A 23,652-nucleotide genomic window follows, 5' to 3' on the forward strand; every position below is an offset into this window, starting at 1 on the left:
TCACAATGAATTATATCAAGCCTGTAAGTGTAACACATTGAATTTCTGCTGGGAATTATCTGAGCTGCTCTGATCACTCAAGCCAATCTCATACTGTTTATATGAAGGATTTGATTAATGTATTTGCTGTCTCTTTAACCATTATGAATTTGCAGTGCTGTTACAGATGATCTGACTTGTTCAGTTGCACAAGTCTGTTGATTTCACAGAGCGATTACATCAGGCATGATTTATTCTCTCTCCACTTCCATTGTGAGAATTTTCACCGACAGGCACCTAAAACAAACACAGCAGGTTTGGAAATCCTTATAAATGACATTAATGGAAGGAGGGGAAAAAAATCCTTCTGAGAATTATGTCTTAAAGTTAAGTGATCCATCTGATTGCGGTTACTTTTTTAATGGTGTTTGCTGCCATTCTCATGTTTTTCTTTTTTTCAGTGTGTTTTATACTTTTGTTTTTACTCATGAGGAGGCATTTGGCTGGCCCTCCATTGCGTACGTGCTGCTCAGTGCGAACACGAGCGGCCGTTCCTCCGCCGCCTGTCGCCACAGCAGTAGCTGTGCACGCCGACTTAATCCCCTCAGCTGCGGATGAGCGGGTGGGCAAATGAAGTGGGCAGCACCTGATTCTGCAGTTATCACTTTTCCCAGATTCACTCTCTCCACAGCAGATCTCATTGTTTATTCACACTCACCCCCCGATAATGTACTTTTATTCCTTTTAGAATTCTTCAAAAAGACTTTCTTTGGTGCATGCTGCTCTGCACCTTACTGGCCATTTCATACAGTCCTGCTTCCCACAAAGAGTTCACTATTTCAGTGTCCACTCCAGGCGATGTCCTCGATTTGCCCCAGTGTCATCTTCACCATCATCATGATCATCATGGCTCCATTCCATGTTTCACCTTTTCCAGTTGCCAGAGCCAGCTCCAGTACCAACACCCTTCTAGGTTTGCCTGTTTCCTTCCTTCTTCCTTCCTGCTTCTAGGAACAATAGTCATGGATCCCCACCATGACACTGCTGTTTCATCTGATGGATGAAAGTTCACCGCTTTCCCATCATCTGTTTTGGTTACCACCAGCCAGACCCAGTTATGGCACCATCAGTGTTGCTTCAAGCTGAGCAGCGTGAGAAAGGAGGAAGCCAGTACTGACTTAATCCAGAGGCTGTGGACTGACTAACTGGAAGCTGGCTGGCTATGTTGTTCCATGTTTGAGAAGACCTGCTTAAATATTAAGACAAGCCATGTAAAACATCCATTGATTGATCCGCAAGAGTCGCCAGACACAAGAGATTCGTTGTGTCCTCTACAGACTGATACACTTTGTGTTTTTTCAGTCCTACCAAATTCTTGCTCTGCACAAATCTGTGCAGAGCCTGCAGCTACACCTTTCCCTGGTGTTAATGGCGACTTGGGAAGTCATAATGCCAACATAGCCTGCTTTGCAAAGAGTGAGTTTCAAAAATAATACTCTCAAAAAGCTGTTAATAACCTTAACGAGCAAGTGCAAGACTATTGGCACCTGCTCAGCGGCACCAAACAGCATACCATCGCTGTTGGGTTGAAACCTTGTATGTTTAGAACCGTTACTTTTCACCATATGCAAGTTATGCACGGGACAGACATGAACACAGACAAGCACAGGTTCCTGCAATTCATAGATGGATGACATGCCCAAAATATGGATGCCAAGTTGATAGTGTACACCGGTAAGGTTTAGGATGTTGAAGCATCTGCGTCTCACTGTGGAGGCCAGTACATCCCTTGGTTATTCGATCTTCAAAAAAGAAGATTTGTGTCTTTTCCCCCCTACTACACCTATAGTTACTCTTTAGTTTGTTTCCCTTCTGTCTGTAGGATTCACCTGTCTTATTTTATTTAGAGCTTCCTCTCACAAAGATATGGCTCTGCTGTACCACCATGACCTCTCGTGCTTGCTCTCACATCACGCGTTCTCTTTCACGGGAGCGTTTTGCTGTTTCTATGTATCATCTTTTCGACACCCAAACCTAACCCTTACCCTAACCCTAACCTCGTGGGGTGAGTCGCTAACCCTACTGACGCTCCGTTGTCGAAATGATGGTCGTTCGAAAGAGCGAGATTTCCCCCTCTTTCACTTGGGCTCCTTGTGCATCTCCTCACAAGAAAATACTGCATCCAATTGGTTCCAATTTCTCTTATTTTCTTCAGTTTCCTCTTTTCTTGGGAAAATTGCTGATTTGAATTCTGCAAGCTCATGTGTCGCAATGCAATGCGATTTGAGCTTGTAGATCTGCAGTTTTTAGCACGTGATCCATCGTACGACTATTGGCCCCACTCCTCCCAAGCTCACAATTGGCCCATTTTTTTTTCTCCAGCTATAGCCTATCATCACATAAAACTGATTGTGAGCCGTGTCTCCCTAGAGGTAAGCAGAGATTAGCAGGGGGAGGCTGAGGGCAGGTCAGAGCTTCTGCTGCAGGCAATTATACTCTTAATATCGCATTGTGGGGAGAAGAGCTAAGGAATTATATCTAGGTCAACCATGGCCCCAGCTAGGGGATTTTTTCATTACATAGAAAAGCCCCCCCCCTCTTGGTTCATAATGTGCTGATCGCTGAATGTCTTTAGAATAAACTCTGCTTTGTTATGACACTGTAATAATGTGTGATGATTATGGTGAAATTGTGAGCAGGATCTCCTTTTTTCCAAACACGGAATTTAATGATTAAGATGAGCAGGCAGGAGGGAGGAGTTTCACTTGCTTTCTCCATAGGAACATCTAAAGCAAGGCCATGTTCAGAAATTAGGACACTCATCTGTGCGTGATTCTGTTGATAACGCTGCGGTGATGTATAATTTAGATTTCCTCATCCATGTCCTGCTGAAATCCTATGTGATATCTTCCCTAGTTTCATAACACTATGCTTTCATGCCTGTTAAGTGGTTTCACAAGTTGAGCATTCACATATAGAATTTTGCAATTATTTCAAGATCTAATCTCTGGACAATAGCATTGGCCTTGAGAATGCAGAAGAATTATACTATATTGTTATTATGGTTGCTTATATCTAACCTTCATATTTTGCCATCACTTATACAGTAGTATTTATATAATAATACATTATGACATGATATTTGGTAGCCTGTAGGAGCCAAGAAGGTCTCTGTATGGCTATTGTTTTGGTTACAGCCTATCTTGGCATGGTTCAACTTGTCCTTGAAGCATAACTATGTCTGATCTCTGTGCTCGTTGGCAGAACTACCGTACCACCGACCTGAGTGTTATCGGTTGCTATTTAGTAAGAATATAGTAAGTAAAATAGTAAGAACAGCTCATGTCGGTCGTCTGTCACACCTCATGCTCCATATATGGCCAAGACACTTTGCTTCTCTCCCTTAGGGCGTCTTACTAGTTGTACATCTCCTCATGATATCATGCACATTAAACTTATAGCATAACCATCACCACCTACAATATTGTCTTGACTCCTATTGCCTCATCAAATACTGATTGATCCATGACAAGAACTTCCTGTACCTTCCTGGAGACTAGGACTTTGTTATAAATAACACCCTCCTCATCCCGTGAATAGTGCACTTGTTTAAACTAGAGAAAACATGCAACACTTTGGCCCATGAAGGACACTAAACTGTGAATTCTTCATTGATATGTGTGCTTACCTTGCCATCTTTTCATGGCATCTCCTCTCTGGTACTGCATAGGTGTTTCCCAAGAATAACGTTAGGGCTTTTCCATCAGTGACAACCCTTCTGTAAAACTTTCCTTTTTACGACTATGTAACCTGTCCAAAGAAATCAGTGCTGATGGCAGTAGGTGCTGGCATTGGAGCCACAAGTCTGGTTGGGCAACATCCTCCCAGCAGTGGCAGTGGTGATAATAAAATGGAGTGTATTAAAAGGTGGTGAAATAGTCCACATGGCCAGTGAGTGATGAGGTGTCAGAGGAGAGCACCGCTGTGAGTGGCTGGCTTTCCAAAGGTTTCAAAGGACAAGGCAAGGGGGACAATTGGTTGATTAAAGGCAACGGAGTGACTGCTTACATCTATTGTCTTAGGTCATGGGTATTCAATTGGTGGCCCGCGGGCGCCCCTGGAACAATAAAAAAATATATAAAAAAAAAAGAAAGAAAAATCCAAAATCGTTTTTTCGTGTTGGCTAATGAACGTTATAGGTATGGTTTGCGCGATATGAAACGTGAGCTTCATTTTACCATAATCGCAGTAATCCCTAATCATATTCCATCATATTCAAGTGAATTGACTCCAGTCAGACTCAGAGCACTGCAGCAGAGTGGAGTGTGTGTGTCTGCGACCCACCTGATCCACGTTAGTGCGGCCCTTGGGTTTCAGTCAATGTGGCCCCCTGGACAATTTAGTTGAATACCCCTGTCTTAGGTTATGCATTGTTTCATGAAATGTCACTTTACCACTACAGTTGCTGTTGCTGTGCTACAACTGGACAACTGAATTTCCCCCTTGGGATAATAAAGGTATCTATCTATAAAGGTATCTATCTATCTACTACAGTGTGTAATAACAACATAAAAACTGTTACGGTCATGGCATTTGTAATCACTGTCAGAACAAAGAAGTAGTCATTCATGCTCCCACAATATTTGAGCGGTGGTCACACCGTCTCCATAGCGTGGCCGTGTGTGTAGGTATGTATGTTTGTAGGTATGTTTGTGGGTCTGTATGTAGCCTCAAGCCTCAAGCCTGTGGTGTAGTACCTTTTCTGGCCTCACATGTTAAGGGAGGGGCGCTGTTGTTCAGGCCAGGCCCCCCACACACACACACACACACATTTCTGACCACACATGTTAAGGGAGGGGCGCTGTTGTTCACACACACACACACACACACACACACACACACACACACACAGGGGGGGGGGGGGGGGGTGGCGCACACACACACACACACACACACACACACACACACACACACACACACACACAGGGGGGGGGGGGGGTCACTCACTCACTCACACACACACACACACACACACACACACACACACACACACACACAGGGGGGGGGCTGTGTTTCTCTGTACTGTAGCACTTACAAATAATTTATTATTATTATAATTATTAACAAACTGAATGTTTTAGGGTCAAATAAATTAGAGTGTGTGAAGAAACTACAGCATTGGCACACTACACTAATTGTAGAGCGACACATGGGGGGCAGAACCCTTTGTAAACTTGGATCAGTCTGAATGACAATTTACAATTTAGGCTTTTAGCAGACGCTCTTAATCCAGAGCAGGGCTGCCAACTTTCAGGAAAACCTAGGAGTGAGATTTTTTGCGAGGGGGGGGGGGGGGGGGGGGGGGGGCTTTGGTGACGCAAAAGAAATATAAAAAATGATATATAGGCCTATATGTTCAACAAATATTACAATAATTTTGGTTATTATTATAATTTTATCGACCCTTGGAGTCACTATTACACCAACCAGGTACAGTATGTTGCTCTAGGTGGGTGTTATTTAATTCTCCAAATCTAACCCTCAATAATGAATATGTAATTTTGAGGCAGAAATGTAGTTAATAGCCTATAATGTGGATCATTTTGTTGGGGGGTCTGGGGGTCCTCCCCCAGAAAAAAAAATAAAAGAGTAGATGTTATTTCCTGTATTCTGTTGCATTTTACAGGGAGTTTGATACTTTAATCTGGCTTTAGGATGAGAAAAATATTACATTAAGCTGCAAGTAACACAAATATTAATGAAAGAACAATTGTTTGCCATAACTGTCTCTGTATCACACTCACCTTGCTTTTGGCCCCACTGCTACAGTATACCTGCACCATTTACTTTCAACACCTGGGTGACCTACCTTCAAGTGCCACTATTGAGCAATCTTACAATGCATGTATTTGACCCATAAGTACTGCAACCCCCGCTGCACCCACCCAGTAGTGCTGTTGCGAAGCCTCCTCGACCACCGCTCAGTTCACACGGGTGTGATTTTTTAATACAGTGTTGCTGGCTTGGGGGTGGCTTCACCACCCCCAAGCCAGCAACACCTTAAGGCATGCTGCATATATCGAGGCTAATAATCAGCTTTTCTTCCAACTGTAAATATTCTCTCACCTAACTTCACCCCGCTAACTAGCTGTGTCAGTACTGCAGTAATGACTGGCTATGTTTTCATTTTCTACATTATTGTGAGGAGCTTAGTGTGTTTTTTGAACACCCCAGCCCAGTTTAAATAAGGTCAATCTCCCAACAAGAGCATGCCGTGTCACATACCATGTACATGCCTACACTAGACAGATGTTTAAGTCTTGTTGTGAGTGATTAATTTGTTTGGGTGTAGTTCTTTTAAAAACACAGACAGACTCGCACTGTGCCCTGCCAGAATGTTTGAGATATTAGCAAAGCAGCGGGCATCAGAATCTTTTTATTGTTATATTCACTTCTGGAGTGTTTGGAATATCTTTAAAATCTCTTAAGTGGTGGCTTGCAGTTGTAGCGGTCTTCCTGAAGGTAGTCAATTGCTTTGAACGAAAGAACAAATGTGTTTACATTGTAAAAAAAAAAAAAAAGACACTGCGACATGGATTTGAATGCTGCATTTTGCGCATGCATTGAGTGCCAGCGTCACTTCCGAGCTGTTGGGCCGATACAAAAGCAGCAATGACAGAATGCCTGTAACCAACCTTGACACTTTTACAGTGGTTTTAGTTTCAGCCAACCAAGATCTTCATCATCTGGGTTGCCTGATGTTCAAATGTGATTGATGGACAGGTCAACTTTAGCAACTGGAAGGCATTCAACTCTGCTGAACATACAATGAAATGGAGCAGGGAATCAGAACCCCCTCTTTTCAGGCCAAGGGTAGCTAATACTTTTTCCAAGTTATGGTGCCACGTTTGGCTCAGATTCGTCTTTTTTTGTGTGCGTGATCCCTCAAATATACAGAAAAAGGAGTGCTTAAAGGAATTATGCAGTAGACTCAAGGAGCAGTAGAAGTTCATACAAGGACATCCCACAGACATGACAGTGGAAATCAATTTTATAATTGTCCTTTCCACTATAGTACATTCAGCATTTATATTGCACTATATCCAACTGGGTCAGGACTTTGTCTGTCCCAGCCTGAACCACTGAAGCCTTATTCACAGTACATGGCTGTATGATAATTAGCGAATAGCTGATCTTCGGAGCTTATAGATCTGCTAGTGTTGAAAAAAAGTGAACTGTTTGAAAATATATTGTGACTTGCTCAGAATAGGGATGCCTGGATGAAAGTGGTTAAAAAAGAGGTACCTTCTAGGGGTGTAACGATAAGAGTAACTGAATCGAAAAATCGATTTTATTTGCAATGATCTACTATATCGCTTGCAAAAGCAAAATATCGTACCGTTTTGGCTTTGTATTGTATCGTATCGTTGTAAAATGTGGTAATCGGTATCGAATCGTTTAGCAATGCAAATAATTGATTGTATGGAAACTAAGTATATGTGCCTTGTATTTGGCAATTTCAAGAGGGGAAACAAAAAAGGGGGGTTTAATTACCTTTCCATTCCATATAGCTACTCTTGGTCTATCGATAAATGTGTCTAGTCTCTGTGTTTGTGTCAAGGTGGGTTTGTCCATATGTGTTGAAATATAATGTCCATGTATTTGCTAGATAATCACAGCGTTCACTTCCATAATAATAGATTTTTTACACGTTTTACACAGATTTAATTTCTTTGCTAAACAGTTACTGTATCGATTTTAAATCATTGAATCGAATCATATCGTATTGCCATGAATGAACCAATATCGTCCATGTATCGTATCGTTAACCATGTATCGTGATGCGTATCGTATCGCTGTTAAAATGTATCGTTACACCCCTAGTACCTTCATATCCAGTGGTGGAAAGTAACTAAGTACATTTACTTAAGTACTGTACTTAAGTACAATGTTGCGGTATTTGTACTTTACTTGAGTATTTCCAATTTCCAATACTTGTACTTCTACTCCACTACATCTTGGATTCCAATATTGTACTTTCACTCCACTACATTTATTTGAAAACTTTAGTTACTAGTTACTTTGCAGGTGTAAATTATAATATTATAAAACACACATTAACCTACTTTAGACCTATTTTATACCTTGGCTATTTGAAAATAGCCGATCTACAAGCTCACAACGCGTCGCGATGCGCCGCGTTGTGAGCTTGTAGATCTGCTATTTTCAAACGTTTAGTACTTTTACTTTTGGTACTTTAAGTACATTTTGATGCAAATACTTTCGTACTTTTACTCAAGTACATTTTGAATTCTGGACTTTTACTTGTAACAGAGTACATCTACAGTGCAGTATTGATACTTTTACTTAAGTAAAAAATGTGAGTACTTTTTCCACCACTGTTCATATCAGTTTCACCTTGCGTAAAGTTCCCCCATTAGGTGTGACAGGAAACTGGAAGGACCACTATATGGGCGTTTCACCTGTTTCCCAGGCAGCAGGTCAACAAAACATGGCCTTGCACACCACACCGACGCCACCACTCACCACTCACCATGAGAGGGAGGGAGGGAGAGGTGGTGGTGGTGGGGGTGGTTCTGTCAGCGTTCTTCTCAGTCAAGCATGCTTCGCTCAAGGCTATGTCTTCTTGCGTCTCTTTCCCCGCTCCCTTCCTGTCTTCTCTTGGCCGCTCCGTTACTCAGCAGAGTCGAGGCAAAAAGGTGTGACTAAAGGCTCATCCATTCTCAAGGCATGAACATTGGAGTGGTTGAGGAGACGAGACAATACAAGAAAGGACAGAGTCTTAACACAATGATAGAGAGACGTACTGTAGAAGTTGAATGGTACTATAATAAGTACGATAATTATGGATTTATATAATATATAAGTATAAATAACTCTTAGATGTTAAACTAAACTGTGGAACTTCAGAATCAGTCTCTTTAGCCAATAAAAGTATATTTATACATAAACCAGCCTAGAGATGTAAAATTAAAACAATATTGCGAGAATTTGAACCTTTGAGAGACATCCATTTGCAATTATGACATTGGACAGATTATTTTTTGTACTTGGTGAAATTTTCTGGGGTGAATTATTGAATTATTTCTGCAAGCTGTAATATTACTTGGCATAACACTGTAGGTCAACTGCTTATAAATGGCTTGGCACCTAGTAGCTCGGCTAATTAGTGGTAGCTTCTGTTACTAGCCTACTAATTCAGAAATATCCCCTCCATCACCATAAAGTATTCTGTGACTGTATACTTCTGCATATACTTCGCTTTTGTAAACAAATAATATAGGAGAATACTTTTAACCGCTTTATTCCTGTATTTTCTGTTCTCATTTTTCATTGCTCTGTCTAAAATGTAATTATTATATTCCCTAAAACTGAGGTACCGAAATGAATGTGTGTTTTGTGAACCATTCCTGCACCTCTGTCATCTGTCCATAAATAAACGCCCAGGTCAAATGTTTCAGTTATATTTAGTTTCCATCCCTCTGAGACTGTCTCAGCAAGGGCATAGTGTCTATTTCTGCATGTCTATGAAGCCCGGTTGTGAGCCCATGTTGCACACCAAAAAATAGCAGATCTACAAGCTCACAAAGCATCGCAGTGTGCCGAGCTTGTAGATTGGGTATTTTCAGTGCGCGAGTCAGCACCACACTGAAAAGTATAAATGACAATGATCACTTGAGTGGTGCAGTGGCAAAGCACCTGCCCACCACCACCACAGAGGGTTTGAACCCACAGCTGTGCATCTGGCTTTGGAGCGTCTATACGAACACAATTTGCCCGTGTTTTTTGGAGGAAAGGTGGGGACAGTGATGTTTGTCACTGCATGTAATCCTACACAACGGTTGTCTGGCCCTGTTACAGATTTTGTCCAAAAATCATGCAGATCGGTACACAGTATCTCTATAGCCATTAAACGAAACGGGTATTTCTTACATTGATGCTCCTACATATTATCATGCAAGCACGAAAGTTACTTTCCATCCCTCATATACTGTGTGCACAGTGCACATCCCATTTCGGAGCTCATATCTTTGAACGGGTAAGGGCTAATACAGTAAATACACTCAAAGCCAGATGTGGGAGCGGTTAGCCCCACTCAAAAAAAGAAGAGGGAAAAAAAAGGATAAAAGACTCCCCATATAATCCCCATATACCAGGGGTTTTCAAAGTGGGTGACGGGGCACCCTGGGGTGCCGTGATGGCAGTCCAGGGGGGGTGCCGCGAGATAATTCGATAATATTTGGAATTCATTTGGACACTTTTGGACAAATATTTAGTATCATTTTATACTTGAAGTACAAAGTTATTTTCAGTCAGTTCTAACCAAAATGGCTATATCTCAATTTTTTCCTCGCAACATAATCGCTAAAATATGCTATAAATATAAGGTGCTGGGAGTGAACTGAAAATGATCAATTTTGGCACTGTCAGGCAAAAACTTTGTATCTCCTAGGTTCAAATGTGTATGTTTTTTGGTAAAATAAAAGCTCTACATCATCATACAAAAGCGTCACACAAGTAGTGAAAATAGCAGATTGTAGATCGGCTATTTTCACTATTTTAAATCATTTTTAAAATAATAACACAAAAAGAGAAGGGTCCCTGGAACTAAATATTTTAAGATTGGGGTTCGTGGCCAAATAAATATCATTTTGGGGGTCCTTCACATGAAATGTTTTGAGAACCTCTGACATAGTAGTCTCTCAAGAACAGACTAACTGAGCTCCAGTTATGTGAAAAGGAACTTTTCTTTGACGATGGCTAGCCAGATTGCTAACATTGAAACATTCAAAATTCAGATTTTCACGATTTTCCAAAAATAGCAGATCTACAAGCTCGCGACTGCTGCGCTGTGAGCTTGTATATCTGCTATTTTTCAATAGTTAAAGCATTCAATAATCCTAGGCCTAAATGGGTTAATAGATTCAGGACTGGACATGGCCCCTGCTTTGTCAGCCTTCACAAATGGGGCAGTGGACCTCGCCAACATCATTGAAGCTTGCCCTTTCCAAAGGCTAAAAGGAGACTAGCTGCCCTCCACACAGCAGAGCAGGAGGCAACTGCTTGACTCAAGGACTTAAAATGTGCAAAATAAAATAATTGGCCACATGTGCTGCAATTTTATTGTGAAGTGATCAGCGTCATTTTTCAGAAGGGAACCAAAACCCAGACATTGCTGTAAATCAGCGTAATGTATTGTATAAAAGATATGGTGCCGTTTTTTCCTGAGTTTGACTTGTGGATGTAAAACAAACTGCTAGAACGTTCTGGTCAAGATCAGGGAGTCTGGGTGGCTCGGGGTAAAGTACCTGCCTGCTGCTGAGCCTGAGACTGAGGTTCGATTCCGCAGTGGTTTCTCCGACCTTGGCTGGGCACTCAAACAAACACCATCGGTTGTGTTTGTGGGTGGGAAGCTGGTAGAGGAGGGCGTTCTCTGTCGCTACGCTTGTGACTTTTACAGGTTGGTCATGGTGCCTGTTCAGCAGAGAGTGCAACTGGGAGGGATAGTGTGTTTCTCTGCCCGAGTTAACCTTTTCAGAACGGGTACACATTATGGCGTGTCATTATTTTATGCTTTAACTATTGAAAAATAGCAGATATACAAGCTCACAGCGCGGCACCGAGTGCCGCGCTGCGAGCTTGTAGATCTGCTATTTTTGAAAATCGTGAAAATTAGAATTTTGACCCGATTCTATAAGTGTCTTTTGAATCCTTCTAAGATTTTTTGAAAAACCTATGCTTCTATGCCAGCAATCTGGCCAAACATCGTCAAAGAAAAGGTCCTTTTAACTTAAATGGAGCTCAGTTAGTCTGTTCTTGAGAGACTACTATGTCAGTGGTTCTCAAACCTTTTCATGTGAAGGACCCCCAAAATGATATTTATTAGGCCACGGACCCCCATCTCAAAATATGTAGTTCCAGGGACCACCCAGAAGCAAAATTTGAGTTACAAACGTTTGCTTTGAAAATAACATAATTATATTCAAAGATTTGCACACATTTTCCTGACTTTTTCAAAAATAGCAGATCTACAAGCTCGCAGCGCGGCACTCGGTGCCGCGCTGTGAGCTTGTATATCTGCTATTTTTCACTGGTTAAAGCATTCAATAATTCTAGGCCTAAATGGGTTAATCCTCCCGATGAAACGTCTCACTGTCCGATGAAAAGAAGCGACTATACGTATCAGAGGAGACGTGTTCATCTACACCCTCGCAGGACAACAAATTAAAAGATTTCACGGGCTCAAAACGGGTCTAAAAGCTTTCGTTTCGCTGACATGATGTATGACCGTTTACATACTGTCAATCCATGCGTTTTCAAAAGCCATCACCAAAAATCTGCATGTCAACAAAGTAAATGGCTGTAAGACGGCATTTCAGGAGGCCGGGGGCGTCATCCTGCAATTACAAAGTGGGACCTTAAACTACTTCAGTTGTTGAGTTACAAAATACTTAAAATGTATGCAGTATAGGTAGAGAGGAATATAAGAGCGGAATGCTTTGAACCCCTGCCAAGGGCGGTGAGAGAGAGAAAGCCCTTTTGAGCCGTGGGACTTGCCAGCCGCAAAAGCTGAGCCCTCTTTATAACTAAAGTCCCTTTTGTTAGTTATATTTTCTTTGGTGTGGGCAGGGTTTGACAGCTCTCTTCTAGTGCCTCTTGTGTGTTTGATCTCCTCAAAGTAACATAAGCTGTTGTTCAACTCTTGAGTTAATATACTACTGCAACAGTACTACAGGAGTACTATTTTCAGCAACATGGTAACTAACATCCCTCAGTCATAAAGGCTGAATTGAATGTTTTTGACAGGCCCACCAGCATTATTTCCACTTTGATGGATCACCAGGCAACAGACAATAACAGAAAGGGGGAAATGAAAATGGCGTTGAACTAATTGAGATGCTCAATTTTCCTTTTGGAAGTGGTCCTTGCACGGCTATTCCCAAGAGGTGTACCCTTCATGTACATTACTTAGCCTGTGGAACATAGCACACCCAGGTGCTGTTCCCCACACACAAGCTTAATACACAAGTCCTTCTGTCCACCCCCACCTTGTTGTCTGTCATCCTTACAGTACCTTTGGAATTGAGAGTGTTTATGTTTCCCTCTCCATTACTTACTTAAAGTACACACACACACACGCACGCACGCACACACACGTACACGTGCGTGTGCTCTCATGTGGAATGGAAACACTCCTGAGCCCAAAGGCTTTTTGGTTGCCTAGCGGCCCACCTACTCTACTGAATTCGCCGATCTATCTTGTGTTTGGATGCTTGTATTTTGCGTAAGACTCAATTAAACCTCAAGTTGTTGTTCCTATCTCCATGGTTGTGCAATCTGAAGAGAATGTCCTTTTTACTGAAGTAACCATGGGCGGGTCTGTGTCATTTTGACTGCATTAGATAACGTCACTCCTCATTGTTTGATTTTGGATGTCAATACATCCAGAGGAATTAATTAATAGACCTTTTAATGTGAATGAACTTGAACCTGTTTTAGATCAATTATGCGTCTCATCTGTGGTTACTACGGGTATAAACACAGACGCACAGAATGCTGGTCCCACATTGGCTGTTGATGGTGATGATGGTGATGTCATCAACCAGTTGATGACGTCACTCTGTGTTATTTCAAGGGTTTTCCCATTGGATGACGTAAACACAGACAGACAGACAGACTGACGGACATAGATTTGTCTAATTTATAGTTAGACTAGAGTTGTGCATAAGGCGAGTCGCCTGGATCATCGCGCTTCATTCCGCTTAAGCATGGCCTGAGTGGTCAGTGCCATCCGGTGGACAACTCATTGGGTGAAGTGTGGAGATGATGGTTTGCCATCAGAATTTGTAACTGATTGAAGCTCTTATGTGGTGTTGACACGCTGGTGCCTCATCAGAGTTTCTAACTAACTGAAACCCTTGTCACACTGTTTACACACAAAAGGTTTTTCCTCCAGTGTGGATACGCTGGTGATTCTTCAGTCCCTAAGACACTGAAACTCTTGTCACAGTGTTTAGTGTTTACACACAAAGGGTATTTCTCCACTGTGGATACGCTGATATGTCTTCAGGTGACATAGCTGATTGAGACCCTTGTAACTTTGTTTACACCACAAAGGTTTTTCTTTGGTGTGGACACGCTGTGTCGATACCTCAATGAAACTCTTATCACATAAGAGGTTTTCTTTCCTGTGTAAGTCATCAAATATTTCTTTACTTCTCCTGGCTGTGTTGAAGTCCTCGCAAGATCTCAGTTTGTCTTTGTCTCCTTGTTGCTGGCTGGTTACACAGTTGATAATCGCCAGACAGGAAGATGAGGGCAGCTCTCCATTGCTCATCATTGGACGGTAGAGGTTGTTGTGGCTCCTCTTCAGGTCATCATGGAGGAGGACCTGAGACGTGAAGGCGTATGGACACTCAGAACAGGACACCTGTCTGGAAGATTGGTTCATGGACACCACTTCTGCTACTTGGACTGTAAATTGGAAGGCGTTTCTTTGTCTATTGCAGGATGTAAAGACTAATATATTCTTTACATCAGACCGCCGACACACAGATCATTTGACGACCCGCTCTAGCTCTAGAGCCGCATCAATTGGCATAACAACGCTGGTTATCAAAACTAAACATGCTAATCAACGTGATAATCCCTGCAATGCCGGACACACTGATATTGTATATTGGCAGAAAAGCATTTTTACATTCCGTACTGAAACTGCAGATTAAATTTGCCAACCCTGGCTAACTCGGGCACTTAATTAACATGAATTAACTGCCATCGTTTTGGTCAAATACATAAAATGTTATAATTCAGGATCAGGATATAACATGTGCTTATCTTTACACATTTGCATGTCATTATGCCATTCGACGCTTGCCGAAAATAACAGATTTTTATTTTTTTGGCAAGGACATTTTCATCATGATTTGTAATATTAATTTGGCTTTGGTTGCATTACATTCTAAGACTCAATTCTGAACACTGCGACGTGTCACGTAGGTTTTTGCATTTTGCATTTCTTTATTCTTTTAGTTCGCCCATTGTATAATGACAAGCCAGGCACACCAGGTTGAAAGTGGTTAAGGTTTCAATCCCACTCTCCCATCGCCATTATTCTCACTCTCCTCCTTCTCTCCATCTCTCTGTACCTCAGCTGCTGGAGTATGTTGGCAAAGGAAAGAGCATCATGGATGTCGGTTTGGCCCAGGCTCGGCAGCCACTCACCACCCGCTGTCACTACTTTGAAGTGGAGATAGTCGACGCCGGGGAGAAGTGCTACATCGCCCTGGGTCTGGCAAGGAGGGTGAGCTCTCTAGGAAAAGCACTCTGAAATTTAGGTTTTTGTTACGCACCACAGAAGAGAAACACTTTTTCTTTTTTTTTTGCATTTCTTTTGACTGATTTTGCATTTCTTTTGACTGATAATATCAGGGTTGGACATCATTTTCCTGTGGAGGAAGTACTGTAGTAGTTATAGTAATAGTGGTAGTACTAATAGGAGTAGTGGCAGCTCAGTCATTAAGCTTTACTTTCTTTCCCATTATCCAGCAGCTAAGCCACAGTATAAAGGGTGTACTCGTTGGATCTAATAGCCTCCTTTGGAAGATGAAACGCCACCAAGAGGAAAAAACAATTAGAGAAATTTTAGCACCTCTCATTTGAGCCCTCATCTCTTTTTCCAAAGTATGCACATGCGGTTCCCATTTCAACATTAGTAGTGCAGCTTTGCAAGCTACTATTACCATAATAACCTGCTTTGAAGAATGAAACAGAAACAAAAGCTAACTAGAGCACTAGATGAGACTGATACAAATGGAGAGAAGCATAGACTTCGCAGTGGGCAACAAATCAACTTATCGTCTTGCACTGATGTAGAGTATACCCATATGGACAGTGGGGGGATCTTGCAAATACACAGCATTGTTTCAGGCACTGGTGCCTAACAATAGAGCACTCAAAGCATGATCGTATATTATTATCATAATATACAAGGAGGCCTATTTGAATACGCTGTGGATATATTTTCCCCACAAATGCACCATCACATTGCCTCAATATGAGTAACAAAACTAGGTCAATGAGCATCCTCTGTATGGGCATTTTACCACACAGCAGTGCAAACTAACTCTGTGTGTTCTTACCAAATGGATAATCAAAGTAGCTGTAAGCAATAATTGTAAATGATATTGCATTCTGTTAAAGAGGTGGTGCTAACTGCTAAGAGATACGTTCTATAGTTTAATTTATATCATTTTATTTGCGAATACATTTTCTCCATTGACTTTGATTAAAAATTTAACCTTCCCCAAATATGGAGATGACTGACATCATAGATGTCTGACCACAGGAGACTGACACAGTATGTCCATATATGGGCATTCCAAGATATGGGCTTAATATTGATTGACATCATGGATCTCCATATATGGGCATAAAAGGGACAAGGACAGAATGGTTGGCAGTTAGCGACGCTCGAATAGGGACAATAGTGGGAGAAATATGTGAAAAAGGTGTTCACTTCCGGCAGAAAGCGTGAAAATTTCCACCTAGGGGTATTTTTGTGCGCTGAATTAAAAAATTGACGGTCCCAAGCACTTTTCTCAAATTCACTTTTCTCTAATTCACTTACCATAGGGTTAGGGTTAGGAAAAAAAGACCCCCCAAAAATCTTCTTTAAGTAGCATGTGAGGGGTCTATCTAGGGGGTTTTCATGATTCTGAATCCATTCCAAGCATTTGTTTTGCACAAAAACATTCCTTGGGCAAGAAATGGACCCCACAAAACTACGGTTTAGTGATGAGTCATCACTTTTCACAGTTGTGTAGGGTCCATTTCTTGACCAAGGAATGTTTTTCGTGCAAAACAAATGCTTGCAATGGATTCAGAATCATGAAAACCCCCTAGATAGACCCCTCACATGCTATTTAAAGAAGATGTTTTGGGAGGTCTTTTTTCCCTAGTATGGTAAGTGAATTAGAGCCACCAGATCCCATGGGAAAAGTGCTTGGGACCGTCAACTTTTGAATTCGGCGCACAAAAATACCCCTAGGTGCAAATTTTCACGCTTTCTGCTGGAAGTGAACACATTAGCCTATTTTTGTTACATATTTCTTCCACTACAAGGACTGACAGATAGAGATATTTGCAAGTGTGACTCGCCTCAAGGCAACCATACTTGCAATTTCCAATTACATCTTTCTGGTTCAGAATAAATATTTGAGCAGTGGTAAACCGCTCCATAGAGTGGCTGTGCATGTGTCTGTAGCCTTTTTCCTCAGCGTTTTGCCATAGCAAAATGTGTGTACGTAGCATCATGTTTGTCTAGTGATGACATATATCGTATGTCTGTAGCCTTTTTTATTTCCTCAGCGTTTTGCCATAGCAAAACGTGTGAGTGTAGCATAGCCTGTACATCATAGACTCAAATCATAGTCTGAAGACGTTACTGGGTGTGATTTTTATTATATGTTCATCTAAAATAGATTTTCTGATTTGTCATCATCATACAATAAATAGAAAAAAAATAACCATTCTATAAGCAACATTTTTGACTAATTTAATCTGCTTCGTCACATCTAGTGTTCAGAAAACATTTGACTGGGATGAATCTTTGGTGACAGGGGGATTATCTCAGTAAACTCATTTGTATTCATTTTCACCAGATTTTAGTTGAGGCTCTATAGCTCCAAAACTATTTTCTGACCATATGGGGGTCATGATTTGTGAATTCCTGACACCCTGTAAGTCTAGCCTTGAGAGTGCTGTGAATGTGAAATATTAGCAACTGGCAAAGCCAAGGCCTGTGGAGAGCAGCCAGCATCATCTCACCCAGGGTCAAAAATCCGCCCCTTTAATAATAAAAATAAAAGATGAACCTGCTACAGTGCTTTTCAAGGACTCTGAGGCGCTGTTCGGAGCAGGGACAAACAGGGACACACAGGCATAATAAATGACACATTATGACACTTGGGAGTTTTGGACTGGTGGATATACAGTACAGTACGTGGGGTGATGAGAGTTGGCCAGGGACGTGCTGGCCATTGGGAAAAGCGGGACAACTCCCGAACGGCCGGTTCATTCCCGGCTGGTCCAGGCCGTCCATTAGGAAAAAATTAAAAATAAAATGTCGGCCTTCGTGCCATTTTGGGGGCTGGGCGGCCAACAAAGTAAATCGTCACTGTCGGGCAGAAACCTTGTATCTCCAAGTTTCAAATGTATACATTTTTTCGCAAAGCAAAGCCCTGCTTCATCATACAAGGCCGTTGCACAAAAGTAGTGAAAACAGCCGATCTACAAGCACAAAACGCCTCGCGGTGCGAGGCGTTGTGTGCTTGTAGATCGGCTGTTTTCACTAGTTTAAATCATTTTTAAAATGATAAATACAAAACAAACGGTTTTGGACATACAAGGTTTCCACCCGACAACGACGAAATATATATATCTAAAAAAAAAACGAGGGCCTCTCCAACTCTTTTCCCGGGCTGAATCAGGGGCCCAGCATGTCCCTGGAGTTGGCACTACAGTGTCAAATCATAAACATAGATTCCTTGTCCATGCCGCCACACATCTTTGTCATTGCTGAACCAAACATCTCCTAAACATTGTCACTTTTACTGGTTAGCTCTCCCTGTCTGTGCTCTCTGTCAACAGACTAAGCTTGTAAGTACTTATTAACGGAGATAAAAGAACACAACAACGTATCTATACTGTAGATACGTCTGTAGCTTCACAATCGTTTTAACCACTTTATCTATTTATATTTAAATAGAAAAAGTGATATGTTGGCTATTCGAAAATAGATATACAAGCTCACAAATTCTTAATATAGATTTCCTTTTTTTTACACAAATCTTCTATCCTAGGGGTCCCTGGCACAAAACATTTTCAGATTGGGGTCCACGGCCAAATATATATACTGGTACATTTGGAGGCCCTGGGCACAAAAAGGTTTGAAAACTACTCGCTTAGGAGGTAGGAAGGATATAAGGAGGCCAGGCAGGGGGAAACCAAAAGGCTGTACTGTTGACATTTTGTTATAATGTAGCCTAGATGGGCTAAATTGCCAACAATCACAACCAACGGTGTTGTTATAATACTCTATTGGACACTCACACCGTACTGTACACACTGACACGCGCGCGCAGCTACCAGACAGCGAGGTAGAAGTTCGAAAGGCGATAACTCAGTCATGCTTCCTCCTCCTCCTTCAGCCAGAATTCTCCCCTCCTTTCCTCCTCCGCTCCTCTCCGTGCATCTGGGTTTCATTATAAAGACATTAAGTCAAAGGCCAGGAGAGGTGATAAAGCAGCAAATTGAAGGCCTCGGTTAATGACTGTTTACCCCACAGCAGTCGCAACTTTTTCATGTCGGGCCGTCTTCGCTCCACGTCCTGCGGTCAGAGAGCAGGCCCAAACACAAAACACACAGCACATCATTAATGGCCTGCATTTCCCGCAGGTTCCACAAGTCTCTTGTCTCTTCATTTGTGTTTTGGTTGAACACTCAATCATCTGCTCCGCCACGCCGCAACTGGGAAACACTGGGCAGCGGACAGATTAGGCATGGAAACACCTCGTTCCATTCACCCCACCTTTCTCCTTTCTTCTCTCCCTGCTCTCTCATGATGGAGCAGCTTACCGTGGCCTAAGGGATAACGAGTCACCACCCAGGTGTGTGCTGCATCATGGCCCAGTCATATTCCACTGCGCTGTGATGTATACCACTGGGTACAGAGTACAGACTAGTACCAGTCACGTTTGAAGCAACGCAAACCCTGGAATCTTAAGCCTGATTTATTCTTTGTTGTACAATGGTGTCTGTGACCGAAAATAGCAGATCTACACACTCGCAATGCGTCGCGATGTGATGCTTTGCGAGCTCGTAGAGCTGTTATTGTTTTAGCATGCGATACTTTTGTACAATAGGGTATACGTTAAGCATTATATGTACAGTACAAACATGTACGTTGTGTTGGGTCTTTGTTTGTTAGGGTCTAGTTGAACGAGATGTTTGAGTCATTTGGTCACTAGTTTTTGTTTGCTTCAGATATTTTATCATAATGTGTCCAGCTGCAGGAAAACAATAATCAAGGAACTAAATTAGTTTCTATTGTTAATTAAATCCATAACTTTCCATTTACTTATTTCTCTGCATGAGACCTAATCTGACCTGAACAACTGATGGTATATTCCTTTTTACTTGGCTGAGAAGGCCAAGGCCACTTATTGGCTGGCTGATATTTTGAGACACATTGGACCCCCCTCCTCCCCTCCCCCCCCCCCCCCCCCAGCCAGTTTCCCTGCCCCGCAGTAGAGTCAGGGGAATTAGTGTTATGAAGTGTTATGAAGTATATACTGCATGTGCTGGAAGGGGGAAATGAAGTGTAATCTAAGATCTGTTTCAACCCTGCCACAATTGCCTATCCTGCCGTGACCCCTTGCTCTCTCTCTCACTTGCTCTCCCTCCTCTGGAGATAAGAGTCTAGGTATATAGGTGTATGTACAGCATGCATACTGAGTGCTTGGTAGCGTGCTTGTTTTGCATCCTGTACACACGTCGGTTGCTAAGGGTGTGGGACAAAGAGAGATCTAGACCTCATTATGGCTTGATAGAAGGGTAGAGCAGTGGGTGACGGCAGTCCAGGGGTGCCGCGAGATAATTTGATAATATTTGGAATGTATTTGGACACTTGAAAAAATATTTAGTAGGCTATCATCTTAAACTTACAAAGTACAAAGTTATTTTCAGTCAGTTCTAACCAAAATGGCTATTATCTCAATATCGACACTGTCGGGCAGAAACCTCGTATCGCCAAGTTTCAAATGTGTACGTCTTTTGGTAAAGCAAAAGCCCCGCTTAGCTACAAGACTGTCGCACAAAACTAGTGAAAACAGCCGATCTACAAGCACAGTTGTGTGCTTGTAGATCTGCTGTTTTCACTAGTTTAGTACATTTTATGCTTGATAAATAGAAAACGAACGGTTTTGGACATACAAGGTTTCCACCCGACAACGACGATATGCTATATAAATATAAGGTGCTGGGAATGAAAATTATAATGTAGGGGTGCCTCGGATTAAAACACATATTTATGGGGTGCCCTGAGACAAAAAAGTTAGGAAACCCCTGGGGTAGAGGAAGGTGGCGAGATTGGCGTGGAGGCAGCCGATGGCAGGAGAGGCGGGATGGTGAAGAGCACTGTTTCCCAAACACTGGGTCGGACTCAGGACCCATAAGTGGGTCACAGACTCATTTGTTTGGGTCACGACTCAAGTAAAAATCCCATTTTCTTTTCCTACATTCAAAAAATATTATACATTTTCATTGATTTTTATTTTTTATAATTATTAAAAAAAATAATTGTATACATTTTGAAAACAAGCAAACAAATATAAGCTCTACAAGCTTGCAGCACAGCACAAAAGGCCCTGAAGAATAGGGTTCCGGGAAGTGATTGGGAATGCGAAAATAAAAGAAAGGTGAAGAACTACGGAGAAAGAAAATGGCTGAAACACAGGGAAAGTGTTTATGATGCAGAAGGGGTCAGGTTTGTGTGTGTGTGTGTGTGTGTGTGTGTGTGTGTGTGTGTGTGTGTGTGTGTGTGTGTGTGTGTGTGTGTGTGTGTGTGTGTGTGTGTGTGTGTGTGTGTGTGTGTGTGTGTGTGTGTGTGTGTGTGTGTGTGTGTGTGTGTGTGTGTGTGTGTGTGTGTGTGTGTGTGTGTGTGTGTGTGTGTGACGAGCGAGACGGAGAGAGTTGAGATGGAGAGATGGGTTAATGACGATGGCTCAACAGCCACTACTGAGTCTATGAATGAGGCTACTTTCTCAGTTTTTCATCTTCGGTCCAGCTCTGGCTCGTTTTTCAGTCTCTCTCTTTCTCCCATACATGAATCATCCATATAGATCAGTGGTTCTACAACGATCCCCAAATTATTTTGTTGGGTCCCCAGATGATTAGCTTAATGTAATTTCTTTTCTCACTCAATGGTAAACAAACCAAGACACAGTATGTGTGTATACATGGTATCTGCTCATTTCTAAAGTGACAATTTAAAGACTTTCAAGACCGTTTTAATACCAAACTGTCAAATATTAAGTAAGCAAGAGGCGAACATTGTGAGAATAGCCAATCTAGAGCTGCTATTTTCACAATATTTTTCTGTGGAACCGAGTCACATTACAAGTCCAATTCCACCCTGACTTAAAGTGCTTGTCAGGGTAGGGGTCCCCAGTTCAAATATGTTTATTTTGGGGGTCACAGCCTAAAAAGGTTTGAGGACCCCTGATATAGATTAATAGATCCATATTTGCACTAGGGCATTCACGAATAGTGATTTTTAGTATTCGAATTATTCTACCTCAAAGTATTCGAATATTTGACAGGACTGGCCAAACTGTCAAATATTAAGTAAGCAAGAGGCGAGCATTGTGAAAATAGCCAATCTACATGCTCACAACGCCTCGCAGCGAGGCGTTGCGTTGTGAGCATGTAGATTTGCTATTTTCACAATATTATCTGCGGAAACGAGTCACATTAAATGTAATACCTACAATTCCAAGTGCTTGTCAGGGTGGGGGTCCCCAGTTCAAATATGTTTATTATGGGGGTCACGGCCTAAAAAGGTTTGAGAACCCCTGGTATAGAGCATTAACAAATTCATCCACCAGGGGCATTGACAACTCTTTTTTTATTACTTCCAAGCTTTATAAAATATACGTTTTTTAAAGAAAAAAAAAAAAAAAGCAAATATTCGACTTTGGTGAACAACGTCGAATAGTGACTTTGATATTCGAATATTCGAATATTTGGTGAATGCCCTAATTTTCACACAGCCGCAGTGGAATGAGGAATGGCTGGCTTGAGTGGCTTCCTCTGTCCTGGTTTGCCCCGGGCCTGGGTCCTGGGAAAAAAGCTCCCTCTTCCTCTTCCTCCCATGATGCAGCATTCCTTCGCAACACGGTGAACGTGTTTATTCTGCCGAGGTCTATTTGTGACAGAACAAAGGAGCCTCGTCTGTGCCAAGATGTCCTTTTTGGCCTAGTGCACGGCGCTCATACACACATACACATGTGCACACTGACCAACAATGCTCCCTGGCATAGTTGGCTATGTTGTGTGCACAAAGTGCACGTGACATCAAGAGGTAAGAGTGCAGTCTCTCTGCCTCCAGTCTTTCCTGGCAGTGTAACAGCTTTATGAAAAGCTCTCGTTCCATTTCTGTAGTTTCAGCCATAAAAATAGATACATTTTGACAAAAGCATGTTGACATGAAAATGTGTGTACGTGTTAACGTAGTGCGTGGGTTAAGGTAGCTTTTGCACATGCTGGTAGGTGATAGATGTGTACTATAGATCCATTCTCCTGCACGTGGACCAGCAGCCACGCGCCATCGCCGGTAACTGCCGCCAGCAGTAGGACCGGCAGTGGATCAGCAGTCGCCGACAAAGCCGCTGCAGGCATCGCCGCACGGACCGGCAGCCATGGCAGGCATCGCCGCCCGATGTTGGTTAGGGTTAGGTTTAGGCATAGTTTTACTGAGGTTAGGGTTAGGGTTAGGTTAGGGTTTGGGGGGGGGGGGGGGGGGGGCACGGTGGTGCAGTTGGTAACACTGTCGCCTCACAGCTAGAAGGTCCTGGGTTCGATTCACGCTGG

At 42.2% G+C, this 23,652-nt stretch overlaps 1 protein-coding gene across 2 annotated transcripts in view; it reads left to right on the forward strand.

Annotated features, from left to right (window-relative positions):
• spryd3 (SPRY domain containing 3) overlaps window positions 1–23,652 on the forward strand; it is a 65,730-nt gene that overhangs the window by 16,275 nt on the left and 25,803 nt on the right. For both annotated transcript variants that reach the window (XM_080734134.1, XM_080734135.1), the window contains exon 7: window positions 15,155–15,304. In XM_080734134.1, coding sequence (XP_080590260.1) covers window positions 15,155–15,304 — 150 coding nt within the window. The remainder of the gene's footprint in view (window positions 1–15,154; window positions 15,305–23,652) is intronic.

This window comes from Nannobrachium achirus, assembly GCF_963921795.1.
Source record: "Nannobrachium achirus genome assembly, chromosome: 9".
Taxonomy (NCBI): Eukaryota; Metazoa; Chordata; class Actinopteri; order Myctophiformes; family Myctophidae; genus Nannobrachium; species Nannobrachium achirus.